Source organism: Gallus gallus, chromosome 2, assembly GCF_016699485.2.
Source record: "Gallus gallus isolate bGalGal1 chromosome 2, bGalGal1.mat.broiler.GRCg7b, whole genome shotgun sequence".
Lineage (NCBI taxonomy): Eukaryota > Metazoa > Chordata > Aves > Galliformes > Phasianidae > Gallus > Gallus gallus.
Genome location: NC_052533.1, coordinates 91,085,575 through 91,109,799, shown reverse-complemented (window position 1 = coordinate 91,109,799; position 24,225 = coordinate 91,085,575). Strand labels below are relative to the sequence as shown.

The window sequence follows — 24,225 nt, the reverse complement described above, 5'->3', positions numbered from 1 at the left end:
AAAAAAAGGAGCAACTCTGGTGGCTAAGGGAAAATGCTTCAGCCATTCTTCACGCCTGGTAGTCTTTAGGGAGGTTAAAAGAAACAGCTTTTGTCGACTGCTGCAGGCACTTGGTTACTGTGTTCCCTTTCTGCATCTAGGGAGGAGCTGTAAAAATTGTGGTCAAATCCATATATTATATAAAATAAAGGAGAGAAAAAAATCTGAAAAGCCAAGAATGGCTGGAAGGGTTATCATGATGTCATCAACTTGATTTTTGGTGTAGGAAAGCTGTTGTTTCATGTGTGAGTGCAGTCTTCATGTAACTTATAGAGTAAATAGAGAAGAAGAAATGCCATCATTTATCACCTATCAAGAATCAGTTATGAATGATGCCCAATTAATCAGCATTTAAAGCAGTATTCTTTGAAGTAGGAACTGATTTCAGTACCAAAATCCAATAACAGAAGAATTTTAAATGTAGTGCACGGTGCCTTATCTTCTCTCCTCATATGCACGTGCGCCGGAATGCACATATAATATTAAGCTAATTCAGGTGTAAAGCTTTGCTCTCAAAACAGCTGAAGCTTCATGTCATTGCTTATATGCACAAACACACATATTTCTCCATATGCTGGCACCATATTGGTGTTATCACCGTAGCATTTCCTCCTCTTCAGATGATCTTTTGTTAAAACATTTATTTTTGTGAGGCAAATAAACTATAGTAAATGTAAACCAATTATTTAACCAAATTACTTTGATCATGGGAAACTGACAATTAGCGTTACAGCTTCTCAGCAGTGAAATCCACACAACAGAGGAGACTGCGATATTCTGTACTGCCATGCAAGTCGATGTGGTGCATTTATTTTGTGTAGCAAGCTGTGAGAGAGGAGGAGGAAAGGGCAGGAGATGAGTGAAGTCCATTTTGATGAACTATGTTTTAATATCTGTGGTTTGTGCTGTACATTGTTTAGTTTTTCTAATTCATTGCTAATATATTTTGACAGCTGTTCGCAGAAGCATTGATGACTGGTGTCAACATTTAAAACACGTACACAAAGGCACCACCTGATCAGCTAATCAATGAATGTGCTAGAAGCCTGCCAAACTACCACGTGTACTGACTTCTACTATATGCTGGTGATACACGTTAGTTTGGTTATCTGCAATCATTACCCATTGTAATAATTCCACCTTTTGCACTTGGCTCTTATTTTTGTTGTTTTGTTTTGTTTTTTGTTTTGTTTTTATTATTATTATTATTATTATTATTTATATATATATATATATATATATATATATAAATGATATGCACCACTACACCCACACGATTTTGGTTTATTTTCAAAGCCTGAATGTGTCAGCCCTTCCATGAAGTAGCTGTGAGCTAGAAGAGCATTCCGGGTATTGTCATGCAAATGAGGCCACCAAACATACCACTTTGCTTCAAAATTGCTCTGCAGTGACAAGTAGCTTTCAAAACTGGAACAGGGTTTTCCAGGCTAAGTGGGCAACCCTATATATTCTCTGAGATCTACTTTCTAAAATAAGTGCCTAAATCTGAAGTCGTAATTCTACCTCTTGATTGCTCAGATTGGCACTTACTACATGCCAGTACATCTCATTCGAATACATATTAAGGTAGTCCTTTATGCTCAAGTATTATGCTTCTGCCACATCCATACACTGCAGAAAGAGAAAAAGAAAAAAAAAAAAGTAAAAAAAAAAAACAGAAGATACATGTAGTACTGAGAAGTTCCCTTTGATCTGGTATTCAGCAGTTGATAAAGCCAAGGTATCTTGACACAGCACTTCAGCCAGTAGAAATTCTAGTGAATAGTACAGCAGCTTCTCAGCAGCACTCCAGGAGTCAGCCAACAGGTCATGAAAAAAAGCAAGCCTTCACTTGCATTATGGTTCACAGAACATACCTGTAATCAGAAACTATTTTGGTTCGGTCTCAGGAGCAGTTTCAAAATTGGTAAAAGAATATGACAGACTTCTCTATCTCTCTTTCTAAGAAAAGAAATCCATCCCAAATAGTTCTGTTGACTGCAGGCATGAAAAAAAAATGGTATGGGATGAGCAGGAGAGTTAAACACAGTGCCTGTCCCAGGAGATTCAGGATTACACAGCTTTTAAGAGGCATCTTACTGCCAACTGGAAGCCAGGATGGATCACAGAGCGCTGTTATTAAATAATGAAGATTGAGCAGAATCTATTTTTTTCTATTTTAATCCAAAATTAATTACATTATGAATCAGTAGCATTCTTTTCCATCACCTGAATGTCACCACAGTTCTCTTCCTAGCCTCTGACAGATACTGTTCTGTGTGCCATGCACTGGAGATAACACAGTTTAGGATATAAATAACAGGGCTGCCATAGGAATGGAAGTCCTTGATTTGCTGGCCAGGTAAGAGTTTGTAAAAGCTGAGGGAGGCAGTGGGTACTGGATTGAGTACTGCAGTGCTAAAGCAGCTGGGCATATAAAATCGCCTGTGGTCCAGCGTCAGCTACGCTATTATGTGTTGTGTTGCATGTTACCTTATAGAAATGCCAAGTGGGCTTTTATTTGTTTGATGTTGTATGTACACATCTGAAAATGTAGGACATAAGGACCTTGCAGTTAGGTTTTTTCACTCATACATCTCTGTCGTCAGAAATAGAGTTTTCCTGGGATGACCAATTCAATTTATGGAGAGGGGTACAAGAATGGGCTTTCTGGTGTTTGCTGCACATCTAGATGGTACTTGAGCTCTACAAATCAAACTGGCCTCAGACCATCCCATAATCATAGAATCATAGAATGGCCTGGGTTGAAAAGGACCACAATGATCATCTAGTTTCAACCCCAGTGCTATGTGCAGGGTCACCAACCACTAGACCGGGCTGCCCAGAGACACATCCAGCCTGGCCTTGAATGCTTCCAGGGATGGGGCACCCACAACCTCCTTGGGTAACCTGTTCCAGTGCATCACCACCCTCTGAGTGAAAAACTTCCTCCTAATATCTAACCTAAACCTCCCCTGTCTCAGTTTAAAATCATTCCACCTTGTCCTAGCGCTATCACCTCATATAAACAGTCATTCCTCCTCCTGTTTATACACTCATAATATACATCTTTAAATATTCTGGTTTAAAATACTTAAAATTGGTGTCAATGGATTAACAAAAGGGAGAAGAAAAAAAAAGAATAATGATTTTGAGTAAGAGCTATTGCAATTGGCCATACTTTCCTGTTGTCTGTTAGCTATAATAACTGCAAACCTCTTTGCAGCTGTTATTTAAGCAGAACTTGGTGTTACATTTCCTTTTATTACAAGTGATATTTATACACAAATTGGAGCAGATCATGACGCAGCAAAGAACTTTTTATACTGCATAGATTGTGCAGCAAAATAGTGCATTATCAGCATTACATGCTTCAGCAAGGAATATTTTGCTGTTCTAAATCTGATCATTATGAGAAGAATTCAGTGTCTAAATAGAACAATTTTACTTGGAAGTTTCAAGTTTAGCAGTTGTCATCTTACTGAAAATGGAAACTTCTTCATGGTGATTGAACAACGGGGAGTAATGGAAGGACCACACTATACATAGTGCTTTGATGCAAGTCCAGAGATGTACGTCATCGGCTAGAACAAGGTTGCACTCATTTTGCTGGCTTGTTACAGGACAGTCCCAGAAATAAAGGGCAATCCATTGCCCTTCTGCAGATAAGTCCCTCATCTACAAACGTGATGCAAAGTGAAGGTAGCTGAGGTTTCATAAAAATGAAGCACGTGATGTGACAGACCCATCTGTGCCAGCTTTATAAAACAAAAGTGCCCAATTTTATCATCATTGCCTTTTGTTCTGCACAATGCTGTTCACATGGTGGTTTTATGAATGCTTGCCGGCAGAGTCTGGGAGCCTCAATTTATCTCACTGCTGCCTGCTCTCAGTTGCACTGCTAGCTCCCCTGCCCCCAAGGCTTCCTTCCCTCATCTAGCCCTTCTCCGCAAGCAAATCTGAGTTAGACCCTCCTAGCAATTTTCCAAGGTTCTGGGCTCAAAGACTAAAGTAATTTGGTTTTGAATTTCAGATCAAACATAAACTGCAAAGAAGCATTTAATCAGTTAGGAGAAGCAAGGGTATGGCTTGTTTAAGTCCCAGAATCCATAAACCTGTAATGATTTTATTATATTGGTGTCAGTTTTCATTATTTTCATGAATGGGTATTCCCTGCTTAATGCACAATATTTGCATCTGATGAACCAACGAGTTTAAACATGGTTTGTTTTAATGCTTTGTGAATTTGCATTCAAATTCATCAGGAGTAATTCTATTTGAAATCACACAGGGCTAAACACTGTGGTTGTAAATCCATTTGAATTGAGATGCCAGAATCAGCCCATTAATCTACAAATCTACGATATAATTTTTGTGCTTTCGGTGGGCTTTTGTTCTGTTTTTTTTTTTTTTTTCATGATGAGGCAGAGGGGATACCAGAAGCAGGTGTAGAAGGGACAGTACTCAGGAAGCCTGTGATAAATTGACCCAGAGGGAGTCTATCTTTGTTATGGAAACAGTCCCATGAAAGGAACGTATGAAAGGCCAGAGTCCATGGTTCATGTGTGTCTGTTGCTGCCACTTGAGGTGGTTGCACAAGGAGAATGGAAACATCTCAGATAAGTGTGTTTCATGGTATTGAGGATGATAGAGATTGGCACTGGCATCTTCTCAGAGCATCGGAGGCTGCCCAGAATTCATGGCAGTGCTCTGGCCTGCATGTAGCGTCTTACGTGCTTGTGCTAAGCACTGCTGGCTTGGATTTTCCTGTGGCCTCTTGTTAACAAAAGGACTAAATAAAGGCAGCAAGGTTCACCTCCAACAGAAGCACGGTCATTTTGGAAGGGGTGAAGGGGAGTGTATTATAATAAAAGTTGCCTTGTTTCTGGATAGCCACAGAAGAAACATGTCCTTTTTACAGCACTTAGGCCCTTTTAAAGCAGGAATCAGAGAGTCTAAGTTCCCATTTTGAATATGTTGTAGGCTGGGGCTAGCAGAAGGCCCAACTCAGAAAAGCATTTAAGCCTATGCTTAGCATTAGCTGTGTGCTTAATTCCCAAAAACCTAACTACAGGCCCCTTCTTATGCACTTGCAAGAATCGTGATGATCAGGAAGTCTACCGTCTGACATCTGTGAAATGAGCTGGTAGGCTGAGTCTTTTTCATAATGAACCAGTTTCCATCTCATAAAATTCTGTAATTGCAGATGGTATCAGTGGACACCTATGACAATCTCAGCCGAGATTGCAGCACAGCATTCCTCATTATAGGATACATGGACACTGAACTCCTCTCTGCTCACTAACATGGGGTTGATTCATTGACAGGGCATTATCAAGAAAATTGCGGCGATGTGACTGGTGCTTCACTGTGGGTAAATGGAGTACCTCAACTCTTGGCGCTGACAATAGACTCTTCTAAGAAATGATAATGCTATGATTAAGACCTAAGTCTGGGCCTCGATACACCTGGGAATTCTTGTGTGACCTTGGCAACAGATTTTTTTGTTACTTTTCACTTCTGTGCCTGAAAAGTTAGAATAATGCTTTTTCATTTTATTGTGTTATTTAGTGATAAATATACTACTTTTGTGAGCAATTCAGGAGATACAGTTATAGAGGCACATAGTTAGATAAATGCCATTAGGTTTTAAATGCATTCTGTTTGGTTTGCATTTGCATGTGCTTGTACTTAGCACTAGTGGAAGACAGACCAATTTTATTTTGCTTCCTAATTCTGCAGAGAGAAACTTAGCTCTAGGCACACAGATCCAAAAATTGTGCATAAAATTCACTCTGTCATGAAAGAGACCCTAAAAAATAGTATGTGGAATTAAGAATATATTGTTTGGACTTCCTGCAGCTTGTCCTTTTGGGTACTGGTATTGTTTTCATTCCGTCTATATTTTAATATGTATATTTTCTTGTTACAAAATATAGATATATATCATCCAGGTAGCTTCAGAGTGTTTTTATTTCCGTAGAAGCACCTGAATATTGTTTCACTGATACTTGGAGACACACTGACAAGAGTGGTGAACCTCAGCAGGTTTTGGGGCACTGGAACATATAGCAGAAGACAGAGCTACAAAATCTCCACATACGCCCTACCTGGGACTTGCAGCAGCTGCTTCAGCCTGCGATGCCATGGGCTGCTCAGGAGCTCTTTAATCTGCACATCTTTGAAATGACAGACCACAATGCATCCTCCTGTGCGTTTTGTCTGTTCTGTGCCAGAAGTTAGGAAACTGTTTGTTCGCTAAACTACTGAAGCTGAAAAAGGTGTAAGAAGTAGTATTAAAAAAAAAAAAAAAAAAAAGGTAGCTGAAATAAGAACCCTTTAACATAAGTCTCGATGGGGGCTGTTAGTTTCTCAGTGTTTTCGAAAATCACATCTTCCACATAGGTAGCTTCAGGCTTCTGGTGTTGGTTGTTGGTTTTTTTGTTCGTTTGTTTGTTTTTAGGGGGTGTTATCTGGTCTCTGTCTTGTCACATGTCACAAGCTTTACCACTTTCACAGAAATTGTCATACCTTCCTCTGAAATTTTATCTACTGCGCTAAAACAGTAACAGTGCTTGGGGTCCGCTTCAGTTAACCACTGAAAGTGCTATCGCAGTTGTGTGTAACATCAGAATCAGACGTGCATTCACTGCACTGTGCAACATGCTACAGACAAGTACACTAGGAATAATTGTGTTTGCATCATTTAATTAACGTGGTTTTAAACATCACTTGGCATCAGTTGTAGACAGATATGTATAACGATTCTTTGAACAAGTGCTATCAAAATTAAGAGCTAAGTGGTGTTTAATATATGTTAGAAAAAATTGATCACTGGTAAGATTTAAAGTAATCCCTCTTTCCTGACCTAAATTGGGCCTCAGGAGCTAAAAAATAAGAAGAGCTAATGAGATGATCTGACAGAATGGGAGGGTTTGTTTACTACTCCATATTTGAGTAGGATTCATGCTCTGTATGATTGACAGTCATTACGAATTCTTTGGCTTTTTAAGACTCAAGGCGCCACAGCCTTGGGTGAACTTCAGTTCACAATGGAGTTGTTTACAGAAGTTAACTAAGTAGTTACTGGAGAATCGCATGCTGCAATTCACTGAGCTGTTGTGGATTTGCAGTGCAAATGGTGATGAGTCAGGTTAAATCCTATTCCAGCTCTCTTGCAGTTGATTTATTCCCTCTGGGAGCATAGCCTCTCTGGCACCTGGAAGCCCTAGGCATCGGTGTTGGCCTTCCATTGCTCACTACATCCAAACTTCTTCCTACATTGTGGCTTGAATGTTATAGCATCTTGTCGAAATCAGATTATGCTGTTCCACGAGTGCCAAGGATTTTCCTCCCTCTTCAGCTTTCGCATTAAAAATCAGAAATTGTTGCAGCCAGCATTTCGATATTTCCATGAAAACCATCCTTCTATTAATTTTTATTTCACTTTTTTGAATATCCCTTAGTCAGTGTCTCTCCCCTGGTGAGGCTGAGACATAATTTAGTTGTAGGTCTAAGAGAAAAATGTGCAGGAGACATGCCTTTGAACGTGCAATTAAAAATTGCTTTGGCCTGTTTTCTTTTCCTGTTTTATCTTTTCATAAACTCACATCTAATTTGATGACTGCTGTCATTACAGTTCTCAGGGGAATTCTCTCTCACTGAATGTCATTTTTGCATGTTTACTTTCCCCACAAGTTTTAGTGTGCAGCAGCACAAGTTGAATCTTGCATTGTTTTGTATTTGCTTTTGTTACATCCTGGTTTTTCTCCATTATGTTGTTAACACTTCCTCAAAATTTATTATTATCTGAGTATTCCATCTAAAGTTTGTGGATTTCTACCTCTAGCTGACCAACTGTTCAGGCAGTTTTATTGACAGTGTAGCATGAGAATTACTCAGATTTGGAACACAACTTTGCAGCTGGGTGGAAGCAGCTTGAGTTGCTCTGCTTTTCCTATACATGCCGATATTGTGATTCCTGCATCAGCAGTGGCTAAGGAAGCACCTCCTTTGGTGTCTTCCATCTGTGTACGGCCTAGTGCCATCTAACGCTGGGAGTGGAAGACAGCTTATTTAGGTACTACTGTATCAGTAGCACTGGAAATACATCTCTGACAGTGAAAGGGTCAATTATATGAACAGCTCTTCCTTTGAAGATATGCTGGAAACATGCTGCTTCCATCCTTCCATCCTTCACCAGAAGTGAATCATGATAAGAAGACTTTGGCACAAACTCGACCCTCCAAAGTGGTATAAAAGAGTTACCTGTCTTTCCAACTTTCACTTCACTTAAGGAGGGAAGATTTAGGTTGGATAGCAGGGGGAAGTTCTTTAATATGAGTGGTAAGGTGCTGGAACAGGCTGCCCAGAGGGGTTTTGGATGCTCCATCCCTGGAGTTGTTCAAGGCCAGCTGGATGGGGCCCTGGACAGCCTGGTCTAGTATTAAATGTGGAGGTTGATAGCCCTGCCTGTGGTGGTGGGGTTAGAGCTTGACGATCCTTGAGGTCCCTTCCAACCCAAGCCATTCTATGACTGTATGATTCTTCCCATCCCACCTCCCAGAACCAGCATGTACATTATTTCACAGTTCTTAAATAACCCCGTAGTTACTGCTGAGCCTGTGATACTCTGAACTGAAGAATCAACATCTTCCCCAGCAGTCATCTTTTTAGGCATTTTCAGCGTCGACGCTCCCTGTGCCTTGGGTGAAGTGATTGGGCAGCAGAGGGAAGGCCACCTGCTGTTCACTCCTTCTCACAAGCACTGGGACACACTGCACTGACACTGACTCTGGGGTGGGAAATCTGGTGGTAAAACCTAGCAACCATCTATATAATTAATCCATCTTTATCCGATGTCATGTACCTATTTTGTGTCATGGGTATATATGCAAAGCTGAAGATCTCATCTTTTTCTTTCTAAAGGTGAAAATCATGGAATCATAGAATCTTTAGAGTTGGTCATCTAGTCCAACTCCCTTGGACATGTATGGATAGATCAGGTTGCCCAGGACCTAATCCAGCCTCGCCTTAGAAGTCTCCGAGGACAGGGCATCAACCACATCTTCAGGCAGTCTCTTCCAGTGTCTCACCACCCTCACTGTGAAAGACTTTTTCCTTATATCCAACCTAAATCTACCCTCTTTGAGCTTGAAGCCATTTCCCCTTGTTCTGTCACCATAAACCCTGCTAAAGAGTCTGTCTCCTTTCCTGTAGCTCCCCTTTAGATATTGAAAGGCCACTCTCAAGTCACCTTGCAGCCTCCTCTTCTCTGGGCAGAACCGCATCAGTTCTCTCACCCTGTCCTTGATGTGGCATGATGTGTGGTTTTCAGAGTAAGTAACCATAGTGCTTTAGGTCTATTGCAAAAATGTATAAATATTATTAGCCACTAGAGTTGCATTCCATGCTATGAAAGCAAATAAATAGGTCTTGCTCCACTGAAATACGTTTAAGTTAAAACTCCAACTTCCTTCCTTTGTTTTTTTCTGAAACACTGTAATACCTGCTCTCACTGGACCAACCATGACCACTTGAGCAGATATGTCGCTTCTCCTATTTCTTTCCTATATTTACAGCAGATGAGATATTAAACTGTATGGCAGGGTCCGGAAAAAAAGCTGCTAATTAAGTTATGATGCTGTCCCTTCTTCTCAAAATTAACTGATCTCCTATTGGCCCAGCATAGCTCCATCTCTCTGGCAGATTATTACTTCTAATCATGTGAATCAGTGCTCATTCTGGTATGATTTTGATGAAGTCCATAAAAGACAGTACATTCATATCCTCTGATGCTTTGAATATTGAAATAGAACATTTTTTTCTGGTTATTTTTTCTGCATTAATTGCTTCTACTTTTTCAGTGAGTGCTATCTTTTCTGAAAACCCATCCTGTAGACTCCTTGACACCTTGCGTCCTGAGAAGTCTTGTCCTTGAAGTTACTACAATACACTGAACTTATTGCTGATGTTTTGTTAGCATTTACTAGCAACGTCTTGGCAGAGGGTGACCTCTAGTACTGTCTCTTAAACATTTTCAATTTACAGACTCAAGAATTTTTGCTGTCTTTGCCTCTCATTCTTTTGAAGAGGTCAGCCCTTTACGAACTTGCCACAAGAAAGAAGTTGAAAATGCCCTGTATTCTCAAACAGCTCAATAGGAATATAGCTACAACGAACACGAAACATACAATTCATTTTAATATTTATAGAAGAAATTCACATTGTTTTAAATGAGCAGCTGCTGTCATTTGGCTATGAGCAGATGTTAGACCTCCGAAAGCTTTGCTGATAATTAAAATACTAACAGTTAGTGTTTTACCCCAGCTGCAGGTTCTGTTTACTGTAAATTTGATTTTAATGGTACCTCTGTGCAGTTATTGAATAGAGGTTTGTTTTCTACTATACATACAAAAGTGTCTACAATGAAGACAAATGGTTATTTCCCGTAATTTACTCTGGAAAGATATGAATATACAGTGTAATGTAGTTGAATTGATAAATGAAATGCAGATATGACTATCACGTAGCAAATGGCATCTCTGTTATTTTAACTAACAAAAATAACTAAGGAAACTTACTAGTTCTAGTTATTGCCAAACATTCTGCCTAAAAGCTGCCATGCTTTTCAAATGGGTTGAGACATGCCCTCAAGCAAAGAACAGGTGCTCCTTTTTACTGAATGGCTGCATCAATCAGAATAAATAAATAAAGGAAATCACGATACTCATATTTGATCAGTATGCAGGAGAATATAATTTCTGCTTGATCATTTCATAACATGATGTTTTATTTTAGGTGTCCCTTACAAGTGTCTGTTCTCCTTAGTGCATGTATGCACATCAAACGTTGGGAAAGGCTGGCCAATTTCAGAATTGTTAATCCCAAGGGCCTGATTATGCAAACACAATGCATAATGCAAGCTACCATGTTTAGTCCCTTTGAGACTATTGAGGCTAACTATGGCAGTAAGCAGTACTCGTGATAAATAAATGTTTATGAGACCAGGATCTAAATGTATATATTCTTGAAAAACAGAAACTCTCACTAAGATAATAATGACAGAAAATAGTTTGAGCTTTTTTTTAACAAAATAGTTACTGTCTGAGATTGTACATCTTTTAGAAATCTAGATCATTTGTCTTATGATCAGAGCTTGTGGTTTTTTGGGGTTTTTTTTTTTCCATTTTCTCATATTAGCATTCCCATTATTTTGTTGCATTGTCTCATATGCCCTGTCTGCCCTGGAAACAGAGTTCTGCAGTCTGACCAAACACAACTGGCATCTCTTGAAATCCAGATTCTGTTTTAGAAGTGCTAAAAATGCACTTTCCCACTGCACTGCAGGAGTTAAAGCAGTAAAAGTCCATTCGTGTAGCATCAATGTCAGTTGTTACCAAACTGAGAGCCAGAGCAGCCTTTGAAGTTGGTCTGTGAAGAAATGTCCAAGCTGGCTATCTTCATCTCCAGCTGCTAAATTGCATTGGAAAAACTGGCTAAAATACTCCAAATACATTCCTAATGCTACTCGTCCATATAGGTAATTGCTGTATATGCCTCAGTGAGGCTTTTGCTCATAACTGGGACTGGAGAGAATGTGGTGGCAAGTGGATAAAAAGTAGTCTACAAGAAAATCTGGCTGTGAGAACACTATGCAGTCATAAACTCTGCGCATTAACACTGTACGTGTTTGCCATCATCAGTGGCAGTGACTGTACGTCCATTTTTCTTTGCCCAGCTTCTGTGACTCTAGGCTCTATCGTGTTCATTTTTGACCTTGAGCACAAGGAAAGAGAAACTGAATTCTTTCACAGAGAAGGCCTTTTCCCAAAGGTTAATTGGACACTGGAGGGGAACTAAACCAAACCAAACCGACTGTCTAAACATCATAACTGAATGGCTTAGCTATTTATTTTGGTGGCTATTTCTTGTTTAATTTCTTTGTTGTTGCTGTTGACGTAGTCCGCTAAGGTATGGGATGCAAAAATAACGAACAGGAACTTTGAGTCTGGTTATCAAAAGAAAAACACAAAATTGTTTCCTTTTACATTTTAAGAAGCTAAAAGGACGTCTGCTGCTTTGTTTAAGATACCTGAAAGGTTAAAACTTCATCCTTTGTACAAACAATTCTTAGAAGACCTTGAAGTTTCTGAACGTGCTGGTGGATAAAGGACAAAGCTAGAAGCCAAGGACATTTTGAGTTTTAGCACCTAACATGACATTTCTGCATTTTTAAGTAGAAAATGAACTATTTGCAGTATTTGGAAATCAGTTGTGTTGTTTAATTTTCTTTTTACGGCAATAATGTTCTGAGAAGAAAAAAATCACTGTGTTGGTATCTCTCTCTTATTACCATTTATGTAATGGTGGACTTTTTTATGTCTCTTAAGGAGCTGGACAAGTTCCCTATAGGTATACTTATTTGTACTCCTTTACAAATGTATGTTGCCTTTGTGGACATAATAGTTCTGACAGAGCCCTTTTGGCTTGCTGATTTATTTCACTTCTTGGTTTGACCCATCCTATTTTCTTTCCTCAGTAGAAAATATGAATGAGCCTTCAAAACCTCTTTTATTTAGTAGCTTAACTAGCTGATTTTGAAAATGCTGGCCCCTGCATAGCTTGTACATAAAAAACCTTAGAAAAGAAAAAGAATAGATTTGACTACGTGTAAAGAGCAGAGATCTGAAAAACATGGTTTATTGTTATGGCTTCCAAAAATCAAGAAAATCCCAAAGTCTGCATGCTACAATTCTTACACTGCACTTAATTAATTAGAGATGGTTACAAAAAGAAAAGAAAAAAAAAAAAAAACAGGAAAGAAAAGAGTGCAGAAATTTGGAGCTTGATCAGATTTTCAGCAGGATCAAGGCCTGAATTCCTTCAAGTTCCTTTATGAACTTGAACGGTGAGTTTAACATGCCAATCCAAATACTTTATTGTATTGTCACAGAGGCAATAACTTTAAAATAAAAAAATCAGTTGCTCATTCAAATGGTTGCCAATGTAAGCTGAATTTTCTGTATGTTGTAATTGCAGGAGGATGGTACCTAGCTGAACAAAAAGATGTTACTTTGCATTCACATTATTTAATATCCATCGCGTTTTACTAGTTACCAAATATTTGTAGATATCAATGTACAATGCACCTAATCACCAAAGTGAGAAAAATTAATGGGATGCTATAAATCAGGTCACCTGGAACTTTCTCAGGAACGGAACAAGAGCTGTTTCAAGTTTGCTGTGTAAATGCAGATCATTTCCTTTGTCGTAATAGATTATTTCATTTCTGACTTACTGCTTTGTCCTGAAGGTGCTCCTCGGGAAGGAGATCCTCTGCCCGGCCGTGCCGTGCATGGCCGCTGCCACAGCTTTTAGGCAAGGTTTAAAATTCTGAGGAGGCGGCTGGCGGAGAGCAAAGCGGTGCTTTACATATAATATTAGCGGAGACTTTCCTAAGGCATTAGGCATTTCTTTCTGAGACAAGCCTCCTTAATGCCGTCTTTATCTGCTACACGATGCATGAAATCTACTTTCTGTTTTAGAACTGCAGCTGACCCCCGACCCCTCGCGTGGTGCCACAATGTGACCTCGCTATTGTCATCAGCTTTCATTCTCCTGAAAATCCTATGAATTTTTATTACAAGTTTTTTTAAACCAGGCTGAGGCTTCAACAAATTACTTGACACAGATGAGATGAAGTTGTTGAAGTAGTGTTAGATAAGTTTTACAGCCAGCATGTGTGCTGCTGAACAGTACAAAGCCAGTGTCCTACAATGTCATACACCAGTAACTGCTGAGCCTACTATTGGATAAATACATCATTTTATGGAACATTGATTGTTCTATAAACCCAATGGAGTATTATGCTCTATGATCAAACCATTTAGATTGTGTGTAGAGCACAGAAAATGCCATATTCAGGATGGTACTAAAAGTGCCATTTGTGTATTTTATGGATGTCATTACGGGGGAAACTTCTCTCTGTAGGCCCTGTTTACTGCAAAATTTTTTAGTCTGTAATGACATTTTTCATTCACAACGTATGCCTTCAAGAGAGGGGGCCCTTGTTTTATTTGTTTCATTCGAGTTTACTGCACAAATCCTGTACATTTTAATTAAATGTAAGCTTAACAAAAGAATGAGGTATTTATTCTGTCGGGAACAAATGATGACAGTAACAAAAGAATAAAACAGACACACAAAAGGAAGTCAGGTGCTGAGGAAAAGAGAGGGGAGAAGGTACTAAACCCTATTTGTAGTTTCCCAGAAGCACATTAAACATCAAAGCATTTCTTTTAGCCCTATTTTGGGACTTTGTGGTCTCTGAGAATTAAAATAACCTGTGAATATGGATTTAATGTCTAAAAAATCCTGACATTTTCAAATAAAAAACTAACAGTCACTCAGGACTCCAACTGATAAATAATGGCCCCGCTGAAATGACAGACTTCTTGGAAAGAAACCAATTCTGTGATCATTGCACCCCTAGATATGAAACACCTCTTTACAAATTGTCTGAATATGAGCTCTCGTATCATTATATTTTGTCATTTTAATGCCTATTTGTGTATCTTCTTAATTTGCAGTGACATGCAATCAGCAACAAGTCCAGTTTTCCTAATATTAATGTGGGCTTGTATTGCAGCTTATGTTTGCCATGTCAGCCAACACTTAGCCCTTCTCCTTTCCAGCTTCTAAGAGGGGGCTAGAGGCAGGCTGAATTTACTAGGACAACATGATTTGTTACTACATACAGTCCAATAATGTGACATACTCCTTAAATGCATAACAACTCCTACAAATGTGCTGAATAGCAATGCTCCACAAAAAAAATAAAATAAAATAAAATAAATGCACAGTTCCAAAGTTGAAATAGCAGCTAAGCCTCAAAATATGTTGTTTTCTAAATATCTTCCCTGCTTGGCTTTTCACTGGTAAAACAAAAGAAAACCAGTAAAATCTGCAGTTTGTATGTACCATGAAAAATCACTAAAATTGAAGCTGATGTTCCCAGTAAATTCTTGGTCATAGTCCAGTTAAAATTTAAAGTTACAGTAGATTCACATTAGTTTAAATGACACTTGAACTTCTACATTGCTCAACATTAATTCATTATAGTTGAAATGGAAGAATCTTCAGTGGGTGAATCTTTTACAGTCTGATTGAGGCTGTTACATTTTATAGGAGCCATTTTTCAAAGCAGTACTGACAGCACTCGAAGTTATTAAATTGCTGAATCAAAAGATGGACCTGCAATCGCATTTATGAACTGTGATGGAATAGCTGGGGTTGCACCGAGCCGAGGTTAAGATGTTGGTGTAGTTAAGCTTCATCACACCCCTTAGTGACAGCAGTATTTACCCATGCAGTTTACTTTAATGGTCAGGAAGTGGCTTAACTCACCTCTGGATTCAAATAGATTAAGTAAGCAGTCAGAATAGCATAATTATCAGCGCTGCAAGGGATTCACTGGGTAGCTCTTCACCCAAGAGACTTCCCGTTCAATTGCACGGTAAAGGCCGGAGCTGCACAGATTCACGGGTACAGCAATTATTTTAGGAGATGAAAACAGGATGGATTTCCTTTTTCTTTCCCTTCCCCAGACCAGAGCTTCTCTTCGATGCAGTGGTGCTGTGTCCTGTGCAAAAATTATCATTATCTTAGGGGAAAGATGTCATGATTTTGCTGTGTGCATGTGAAAATTATGATCGCTGTGTTATTTTGATTTTGAAATCCTGTAGAAAATGCGTGATTTGTAGAGTTATTTTGATTTTGTGCCACATCACTGCCAGGCTCCTCTTTTATCACGTCAACAAAGCAAGATTCCTGAGAGAATTAATTACTTCTACTGTATTATAAAATGTGGAGGAGCTAAGATAATTGTCATTTTATGTTGATTTCCCTTTCCTATTTTTCTGCTCTTTGGGGGGTCTCGTGAATGTCAGTGCCTACAGAGAGCACTGGAAAAGTGGGGATAAGAACCAGCCCTACCGCAGTAAGCCTCCTTACAGCTTATGCCTGACAAAATGTACTTCAATTGCATGTGCCAGATACATCATGCAGCATCACTTGGAAACACTCTAATGGTTTAAATTGTTAATTTTCTTTTCCAAAGATAACCTGCCTTGCAAACTAAGATGGAGAAAGTTGTATAACGTCAGCTGAGACTTCTGAAAGTGATTTGCAGCCTTTCCGCATAACAAAATTGCCTCTTGTGCTTCATAGTGTAGTTCTCTACCAGAAGCTTTGTAATAGAAAAAAAAGATGAATAAACAGATGGATGGATGGATGGATGGATGGATGGATGGATGCATGGATGGATGCATGGATGCATGGATTGATAGATTAGACAGAGATAGATAGATAGATGGATGGTTATATAGATAGATACAAACAAGAGCCCAGTTTTTTATACACCAATATTAGTTTGGAATATTAGCTTGATGGTCATCTTAGCATGTCAAGTTGCTAGAGGCCACAAAGATGCCAAGTACTCAGTCTCAGTGTAGTACATCCCATAAGTACGAAATTACATCCAAGCAAATGAGCAACCTGAGGCCATGCTCTGGGGATGGTGGGCAAGACTTCCTGCAGCTGTGGGCATCATTTGCTTTGCCAAAGCTTTACTGTAAGTGTTGAGAACTGAGGAGGAAAACTACAATGAAAACAAACAAACAAACAAACAAACAAACAAACCCCGACTAAGTAGCAAAGTAAGCAGTTGCAATATGGAGATACCAATATTTTTGTCTATTAATTGATTTCATGTAGACATAATTAAGAAGTGTGACTGAGGTTTCTTTGGCCAGTAATTGTACAGAACATCCTGCTTAGAGTGAGAAAATAACTGACTGTTTTCTCTGGGTAATTAGGTTAGTGAACTGAGTCAGTAAAGTGTGTTGGAGAAGACCATAGAATCACAGACTCATCTGGGTTGAAAAAGACCTTCAAGATCAAGTCCAAACATCAACCTGATCTTCTGAGTCCCATCACTAAACTATGTCCCTTGGTGCCATGTCCACACATCTCTTGAATGGGATGGGGCGGGGACGGGGACTCCACCACTTCCCTGGGCAGCCTGTTCCAATGCATGACCACCCTCACAGTGAAAGAATTCTTCCTGATACCAAGTCTAACCCTCCCCTGGCATGCCTTGATTGTGCATTAAAGAAAAACAAAGTCTATACATTCATTACGCTATTACAAAGGAACAGTACTGATTAACCACATACATACTCCATCCTGCCATTTGTTATTGCTATCTTAAGATGCTAGGTGGGAAATGAAGGGGAAGACAATGGCATCAAACTGACAGCATGGCAATTATCTCGCCAACAGAAGCAGGGTTTTAAGAAGATCAGCCACAGTTTTTCACACATGGATATGTTTAAGATAATGTATGATCCTAAAATTCATTACTGAAGTACCGAGGTATCACCAATAGGATCTTCTATAAAAGATGTGTTAATGGCTTTTAACTGTATACTGTATTTATCTAGGCTTTTTTTTTTTTTTTTTTTAATACAGCATAGTTTAAAAAACACATTTAAATTGTTAATAAGCTGCAGCATTGTTAAACTCAGCAATTACTTCAACCTGTAAATATGTTATTTGGAAAACATGCAAATTGGTTTTGTTCGCTTGCTCATTTTATCTGTGTTTTCTGCCAGTGAAAACTAAAAGTTGTCAAGGATTTTTTTTTCATTTAGGCTACAAATTGCTGGAGTAATGAACTGATATTTGCCATGATACCACGTTAACAGAATATTTTTGTCTTGTAGGCATTGTATCCAAGTCTTATGAATGCCGACTGAAGGGGCAAGGAGCAACCTTTGTGGAAACTGCCAGTCCTTTTACTGCAGCAGCGCTGGGAGAGGTTTCTCCAGTTAAAGAGAAGGTCTTTCGAGGCAGCAGGAGACAGCAACCATCGCCTGAACAAGTTCAGCAAGTTATTATTATTCAAGGATATGATGGCGACTTTGCGTTTGATGTATCTGCAGAAGAAACAGCAGCGGCGACCCTTCAGACTCTGGCAATGGCTGGACAGATGGCCAGGGTAGTCCATATTACAGAAGATGGGCAGGTCATAGCTACAGATCAGAACGGCTCAGATGTGAGTAGTGTGGTTCCAGGGCAGATACTTACTGAGCAGCTAGCAGATGGCGCAACACAGGTGGTAGTGGTTGAAGGCTCAGTAACAGGAACTGATATGGAGGAGGCTGTTCCTATAGATGCAGTTCCTGATTCCAGTGGTGCTGTACTGCAACAGATAATGCAGCAAGAAGTTTTGGAGTCTTCTGAAGCTACAGTCCATCCTCCAGACTCCTCTTCAGCATTAGATGCCTTGCTTTGTGCTGTAACAGAGCTGGGTGAAGTGGAAAACAAATCTGGACTCCCTGACAGAAGCAGGTCTGGTCACAAAGATTTCTTGCAAATGCCAAACCCAGAGGTGCCCAGTGTTCCCAGTGATGCGGGGAGACAAGAAATACAACTGTTCCATGAAGTTCAAGAGACTCAGGAAGATACCAAACCTATGGAAGTAGTGACGCAGGTCATGCACCCATCGGCTATAATTGCATCTCAGGAGAGAGCTCAGGCTGCCTTCAAGAAAATGGTCCAAGGAGTATTACATTTTGCTGTATGTGATACAGCTGCAGCCGACCAGCTGATAAAAGAAGGTGTCACTCAGGTCATTGTAAATGAGGAGGGGACTGTGCATATGGTAGCTGGAGAAGGCTCTCAGATAATTATGCAGGAAGCTGGTAGCCATGCACTCAGCGTCCAAAGCGAACACATGGATTTAGTTGATTCAGATGGGGAGATATCGCAGATTATTGTCACAGAAGAAATAGCTCAAGCCATGGTTCAAGGTTCTGATGGCAACTTCTCAGAAGGTGCGACCCACTATATTGTCACAGAATTGCAACCAGATGTGCAGAGTGAGCCTGGTGTGTACTCGCACGCTGTGATAGAAACGGCCGGGTCTCAGGAGATTTTACAGGCTGGTACCGCTATAAAACCTGAATCCCCTGATAGAGCAGGAGAACAGTTAACAAGCATGGTCATTTATACAGAGGGTGGCTCACAAGTCATTGAGGGCCAGAGAGATGATAACGAAGTACAAGAAGCATGAAGAGCTTTATCTCCTGGGCTTGATGCGGGACAAAGCTGGAAACAACCAGATCCTGGAACTTCTCCTGTAAAACCTTCTGCACGCAGTATCTTCCTAGGCAGGTAACAAATACACACCCTGTGGGAGGTGAAGCTCAGTGACTAGGAGGAGTTCACTGAAAACTATAATACACTCTTGTCACAGTAGCTCTGAGAATTATGATACGGGATTATTTTAAAGCAAATGTGTTAGGACACAGAAGAGGATAGAAATACACCCGTTCCCTCACAACTAGATATTGTTTTGTTCACTGCTTTGGTTTGTTTTTCAGATGTTTTTTTTTTTATCTCAGGGTAAGTCCCTGCCTTCTGTCTTTTTTGCCTAACATAATTGTAGGAGTAAAATATTTTCACACGTGTGTACATTTTATAAAGGTAAATAAGCAAAAAGATACCAAATCATTACAAGAACAAGGGGATCAAGTAAGCTTACGTACTGAAATCGGCGCCCTTCCTTATTTCGCAGAAGAACGGGTGACGTTCTGCTTTCTAGAATCCTACTTTCAAATATCCCTGGTGAAAAGTATGTCATCAAAATAAGTATTTTCTGCATCTAGAATGAAATTGTTAATAGTAGCTTACTGTTTCCTGGTATCACGTAGGACTTTTCCTCAGAAAGAGCTCAAGATGCAGTGTTTCAGAAAACTGTAGATTATACGCGTTCAGAAGACGAGCATTTGATGCCTCTATCTTCCACTTAAATTTAGCTGCGAGTCCTACATAGAAAACGTGCAGTTTTTTGAAAAAATATTCTCACTGTCAATGTTTTGCTGTTCTTATAAATTGTGCTTCATATAAATACCATTTCGCAGTTCATTTTGTGAGCTACTTTTGAAACGTTCTGGGGGTTTTTAAAGGAAATTCTGACATTGACATTAACAAGTAGGAAAAAAAAAAAAAAACCAAAAGGTGACCTTGTATTTCTTGCATAGTGCGGAATGTCAATTATTTTGTGGTGGATATACTGCAATTGTTCAATGCAAGTTCATGTTGAAAAGATTTGTTTCATGATACAACTGCTTTTTCTTTAAAAAAAACCAACAAAATTGTAAAATATAAACTGGCAAGTTTTTTGTTTTGTTTTGTTTTGGTTTTTTTGCTTTTGTTTTGTTTTTTTTCTGTCTTTCCAATAAAATGTTAGCATTCAAATGGAGCATCATGATTTTTAATATTAATCAATAATAGAAGTGGCATTCATTCAGCAGGGGCAAACAAACACTATCTGTCAGGTCTGCACATTTCCTCTTATCCTTTCTCAAGCGAGCCAGATAGATAAAGATAACAGCCTAATTTTTGATGTGTGCCTCATGCATGCTTAATAGCATCATGTGAGTGGTTAGGGTACACGCTGTGCTGGCTCTGGAGATAGCCGGGTCTCCTATCATGTTTGATATCTTAAAATTATCAACTGTAAGAAAGTTGGGGTGAGGCAGAACAATAGTTCCTTCTTGAAGGAACAGTTTGAAAACCTGCTTTCTGATCGAGCTGCTTAGAAAAGGCGCTTCATTCTGGAGCTATAAGATCCTGCCGTCTTTTCATCTCTGATTTTTTTCTTTCTTTCTTTCTTTCTTTTTTTTTTTTTTTTTTAATTGTATTCTTTTCCAGGAATTGAGGTTGTGTCTTTGTCAGGCCCCCAAAAAAGTAAATTTCAAGTTAGACGTGGAGATTCATAATTAGGCGAGTTTGACTTGCTCATCTTTCTTAAAAGTGACAGGCTGCTCACTTCCTCTTAAACACTGTCTTCAGCAAACAGTGACAGGATCAACTCCCGTTTGTTATCAGGAAAAAGGTGACCTTTACAAAATGATGGCCCTCTGCAAGGCTCTCACAGATGTTCAAAAAACAGAATGTTTTTCAGTGGAAATATTTCTTCTTGATCATTCCTCCTGTTAACTGTAGCCCTGTGGTCTTGCAGTTTGGATGCTAATTCTTCGCTGTGCTTAGTCCTGTATGGCTAACCTTTCTGCTGCAGTACAGGGTGTTGACACTGACATGCTGCAGTTTACCATTTGTGATTTATTTAGGATAAATATGTCTCAGGTGGCATTTAATCCTTCATAAAACCAGTGTAGCCTGCAGTGTCAAACCAGCAATCACATTGTATGCACAATGAAAAGAGCAGACCTTTGCATAAAAAAAAACTGTGGTAGGTGTTCCTGTGCTTGGGAGTATTGGAAAGGATTCACTAACCTTCCATGTGTTGTAATTACCTGGAAGCTCAGGTTAACGATACTTCTCTCTGAGTGCAGCCTGATCAGGAGAGCTAATTTCTTTCTAGTGCTTTTTCTTTTTTTTTTTCCTCTTTCTTCTAATGTGCACTTTGAAGTTAACTTATTAGTGCCCTACAAATGTAACATTAGAAATCAAGGATGACATTCATTCCTGTGCAGACAGGCTGCTTAAGGACTCCACGCACTGTCTCAACCCCATGCTAAAATGCTGTCTGTGGCACAACAGAAGTCCAACTTGCAGCGGATCTATCCTGGGGCTTCAGAAAATCCCCTCCGGTATGCACCTCCCTCCCATGCCTGTGCTCCTGGCATGGCGAGCTGGAAGGAGATGAATGGGGTCACCCCACAGATCTGCCATCTGCAGAGCAGAGGGGGATGTTCAGAGCAGGGCAGCAGCCAAGGAAGAGCCAAGCCCCAGGCTGGGTGCGCACTGTGCTGGTGCAGCATACGGCATGATGGGGAGAGAATCATGGGCTGCAGAGCCCCACATAGAAGTATTTGCATAGTGGGTCAAGGAATGGGTACAGCCATTCCCAAGCAGACTTTCAGTTCCTTGAAGTGTGTTGTGTTGTTGAGTTTGAACAGATTCAGCTGACTTCTCACAGGGTAGAGAGGCGCTGGCACAGCTGCCCAATGAAGCTGTGGTGCCCCATCCCTGGAGGTGGTCAAGGCCAGGTTGGATGGGGCCCTGGGCAGCTGCGCTGGTGGGGGGCAGCCCTGCCCATGGCACGGGGTGGGGCTGGGTGGGCTTTGAGGGCCCTTCCAACTCAAACCATTCTGTGCTTCTGTGACTCTGTCTCCCAGAAAATTCAAGCACCACACCGTAATGGAAGCAACTGTTGGGAGTGAAGCATTCCTGCACCAGTTGGTTGCCTTCTGACATTCTGTCTGCCAGAGCCATTGGCTTTAATTTCCTCATTGCTGTCTGTTCTGATTAAGCTTGGAGCATACTGTGAACAATGCCAAGTGGGTGAAAATGTACTTATTTTGGAAATGCTGAAGTAGTATGCAAGGAATGAAAAAGAGTAAACTCCACCAAAACAGCAAAAAATTAAGATAGATAGGTAAATAAATAAATAAATAGGAGAGAAAAAAAATAGAGGAAAAAGAGCTGTTTCTGGCAAGCAGTTTCACCCTGTTTCTTAGGAATCAGATACACACCTCCTGAGGCAGTGTCTCCTGGCCTCTGAATTCAGGCTCTGTCTTTTGGGAGAAATGGGAGATAAGAGACAGCTGGAAATAATATTTAGCGAAATATTTCCTGTAACAAAAAAATAAACCACTGCAAACAAAAGCCAGAGTGCCCACAGTTCCATACCCCTCTGCCTGCCTACCAGCTGCACCGCGCTATGGCAGGCAGAGGAGCCAGAGCCCACAGCTGGTGCACTAAGGTACACACATGGGAGCTGCTCACAGTGCCGTGAGTGCTGCTGTCGCTTATAAATGTGGCTGTAACACCAGAGATGTTACGTTTGTGATCTCTGTGGACAGCGGGCTCAGCCTGTGTCATCGCTGCAAATGTCCCTGCCTGCTGAAGTTGTGCCTCAGGCCAACCCTGAACCAAAGCTGAGCCTGAAATGCAAGTTAGGGCCCTCCAAAAGATCATCAGGTTCGAGCTCCTGGCAGAGCAGTACCAAAGGCTTGCACTGGGGCAGGCCGTGCCTCAGTAAGCAGATTCTGAGGCTCTTCCCCAGCCTTGCCTGTTCAGCTGACTTCCGGAGCACAAAAGCTGTAAATAGAATGAAAGAGAGGGATGAAGACAAAAGCCACTCCTGAAATTTGAAACAAAGTTGGTTCTGGTGAGAGGATTAACTAACGGGAAAAAAAGGTCATTCATTTGGCAAAATAAAAAAGAGCTGTGAGTTTTCACTTATTTTACTGTGCAATATTAGCCCATAATTTAAGATAGCACACGGCCCACTTAAACAGCCTACCCCTGTTCCATCTTGTTGAAGAATACAATTCGTTTTCTACTCCTCTAGGGTGATATCATTTTATATGAAGAAAAAAGTTAGCTCAGATGGCAGTTATATGTTTCGGAAGCACCTTCTAATCAGGGATTGGTGATTCATTATTAGCTTCAGCAGGCGATCCATCTGACATGTAAGGGGAAAAAATTAGCAGCTGTCACTGCATGATGAGTTAATTTCCTGATAGGCCTGACACTGAAAAGCCATTTGGAGACATGGAGATGGCTGATGAGAAAACCTGGTGCTGGTTTATAATTGGAGAGAAAGAAAGGGCAGAGAGATGGAGGGAGATGGGGGAGGGACCCAGGCTAATCTACAAGTGGGGATGGATGTTTGTGTATTTACCAAACAGACTGCTCCACAATAACCCACATTACCGCGTGCGCACACCTCGGCGGTTAAGTAATAAGGACCAGGGCCTTTCATTTTCCTTCTGCCGTGTGTCATTATTTTTAGTCATTTGTAATTAGTTCTCCAGACGGTTTTATGCTTACTCCAGCCCGGTGAATGGTGTACAAGCACGCGATTGGGTTATCTTGCAGTGACATTGAAACCTGACATTTTAGTGGAAAGGGGAGAAAATGACGCTATCCTTTTAATGGTTCTTGCTGCAATTTTCTTAATTGCAGCTTGAGATTTCAGTCAATCACACAAAAATAAACTTATTTGAAACAAATATTGCTAAAACTTCCAAGGGCACAATTGCAAATGATGAAAGGGTATTAAAAGAAATCTCTTGTAGAGTACGAGGAAATATGCTCTTGAAAATATATAAGCACATGCATGTCTGTTTATCTTTTGTAAGAATG

General features: G+C 40.2%; 1 protein-coding gene across 3 annotated transcripts in view; it reads left to right on the top strand.

Annotated features, from left to right (window-relative positions):
- Nucleotides 1-20,368, top strand: part of ZNF407 (zinc finger protein 407) — a 338,606-nt gene extending 318,238 nt beyond the window's left edge. For all 3 annotated transcript variants that reach the window (XM_015282425.4, XM_046933043.1, XM_040695661.2), the window contains one exon: nt 17,826-20,368. In XM_015282425.4, the coding sequence (XP_015137911.2) occupies nt 17,826-19,177 (1,352 nt within the window). In that variant the 3' untranslated portion in view covers nt 19,178-20,368. The remainder of the gene's footprint in view (nt 1-17,825) is intronic.
- The last annotated feature ends 3,857 nt before the right edge of the window (nt 20,369-24,225 follow it).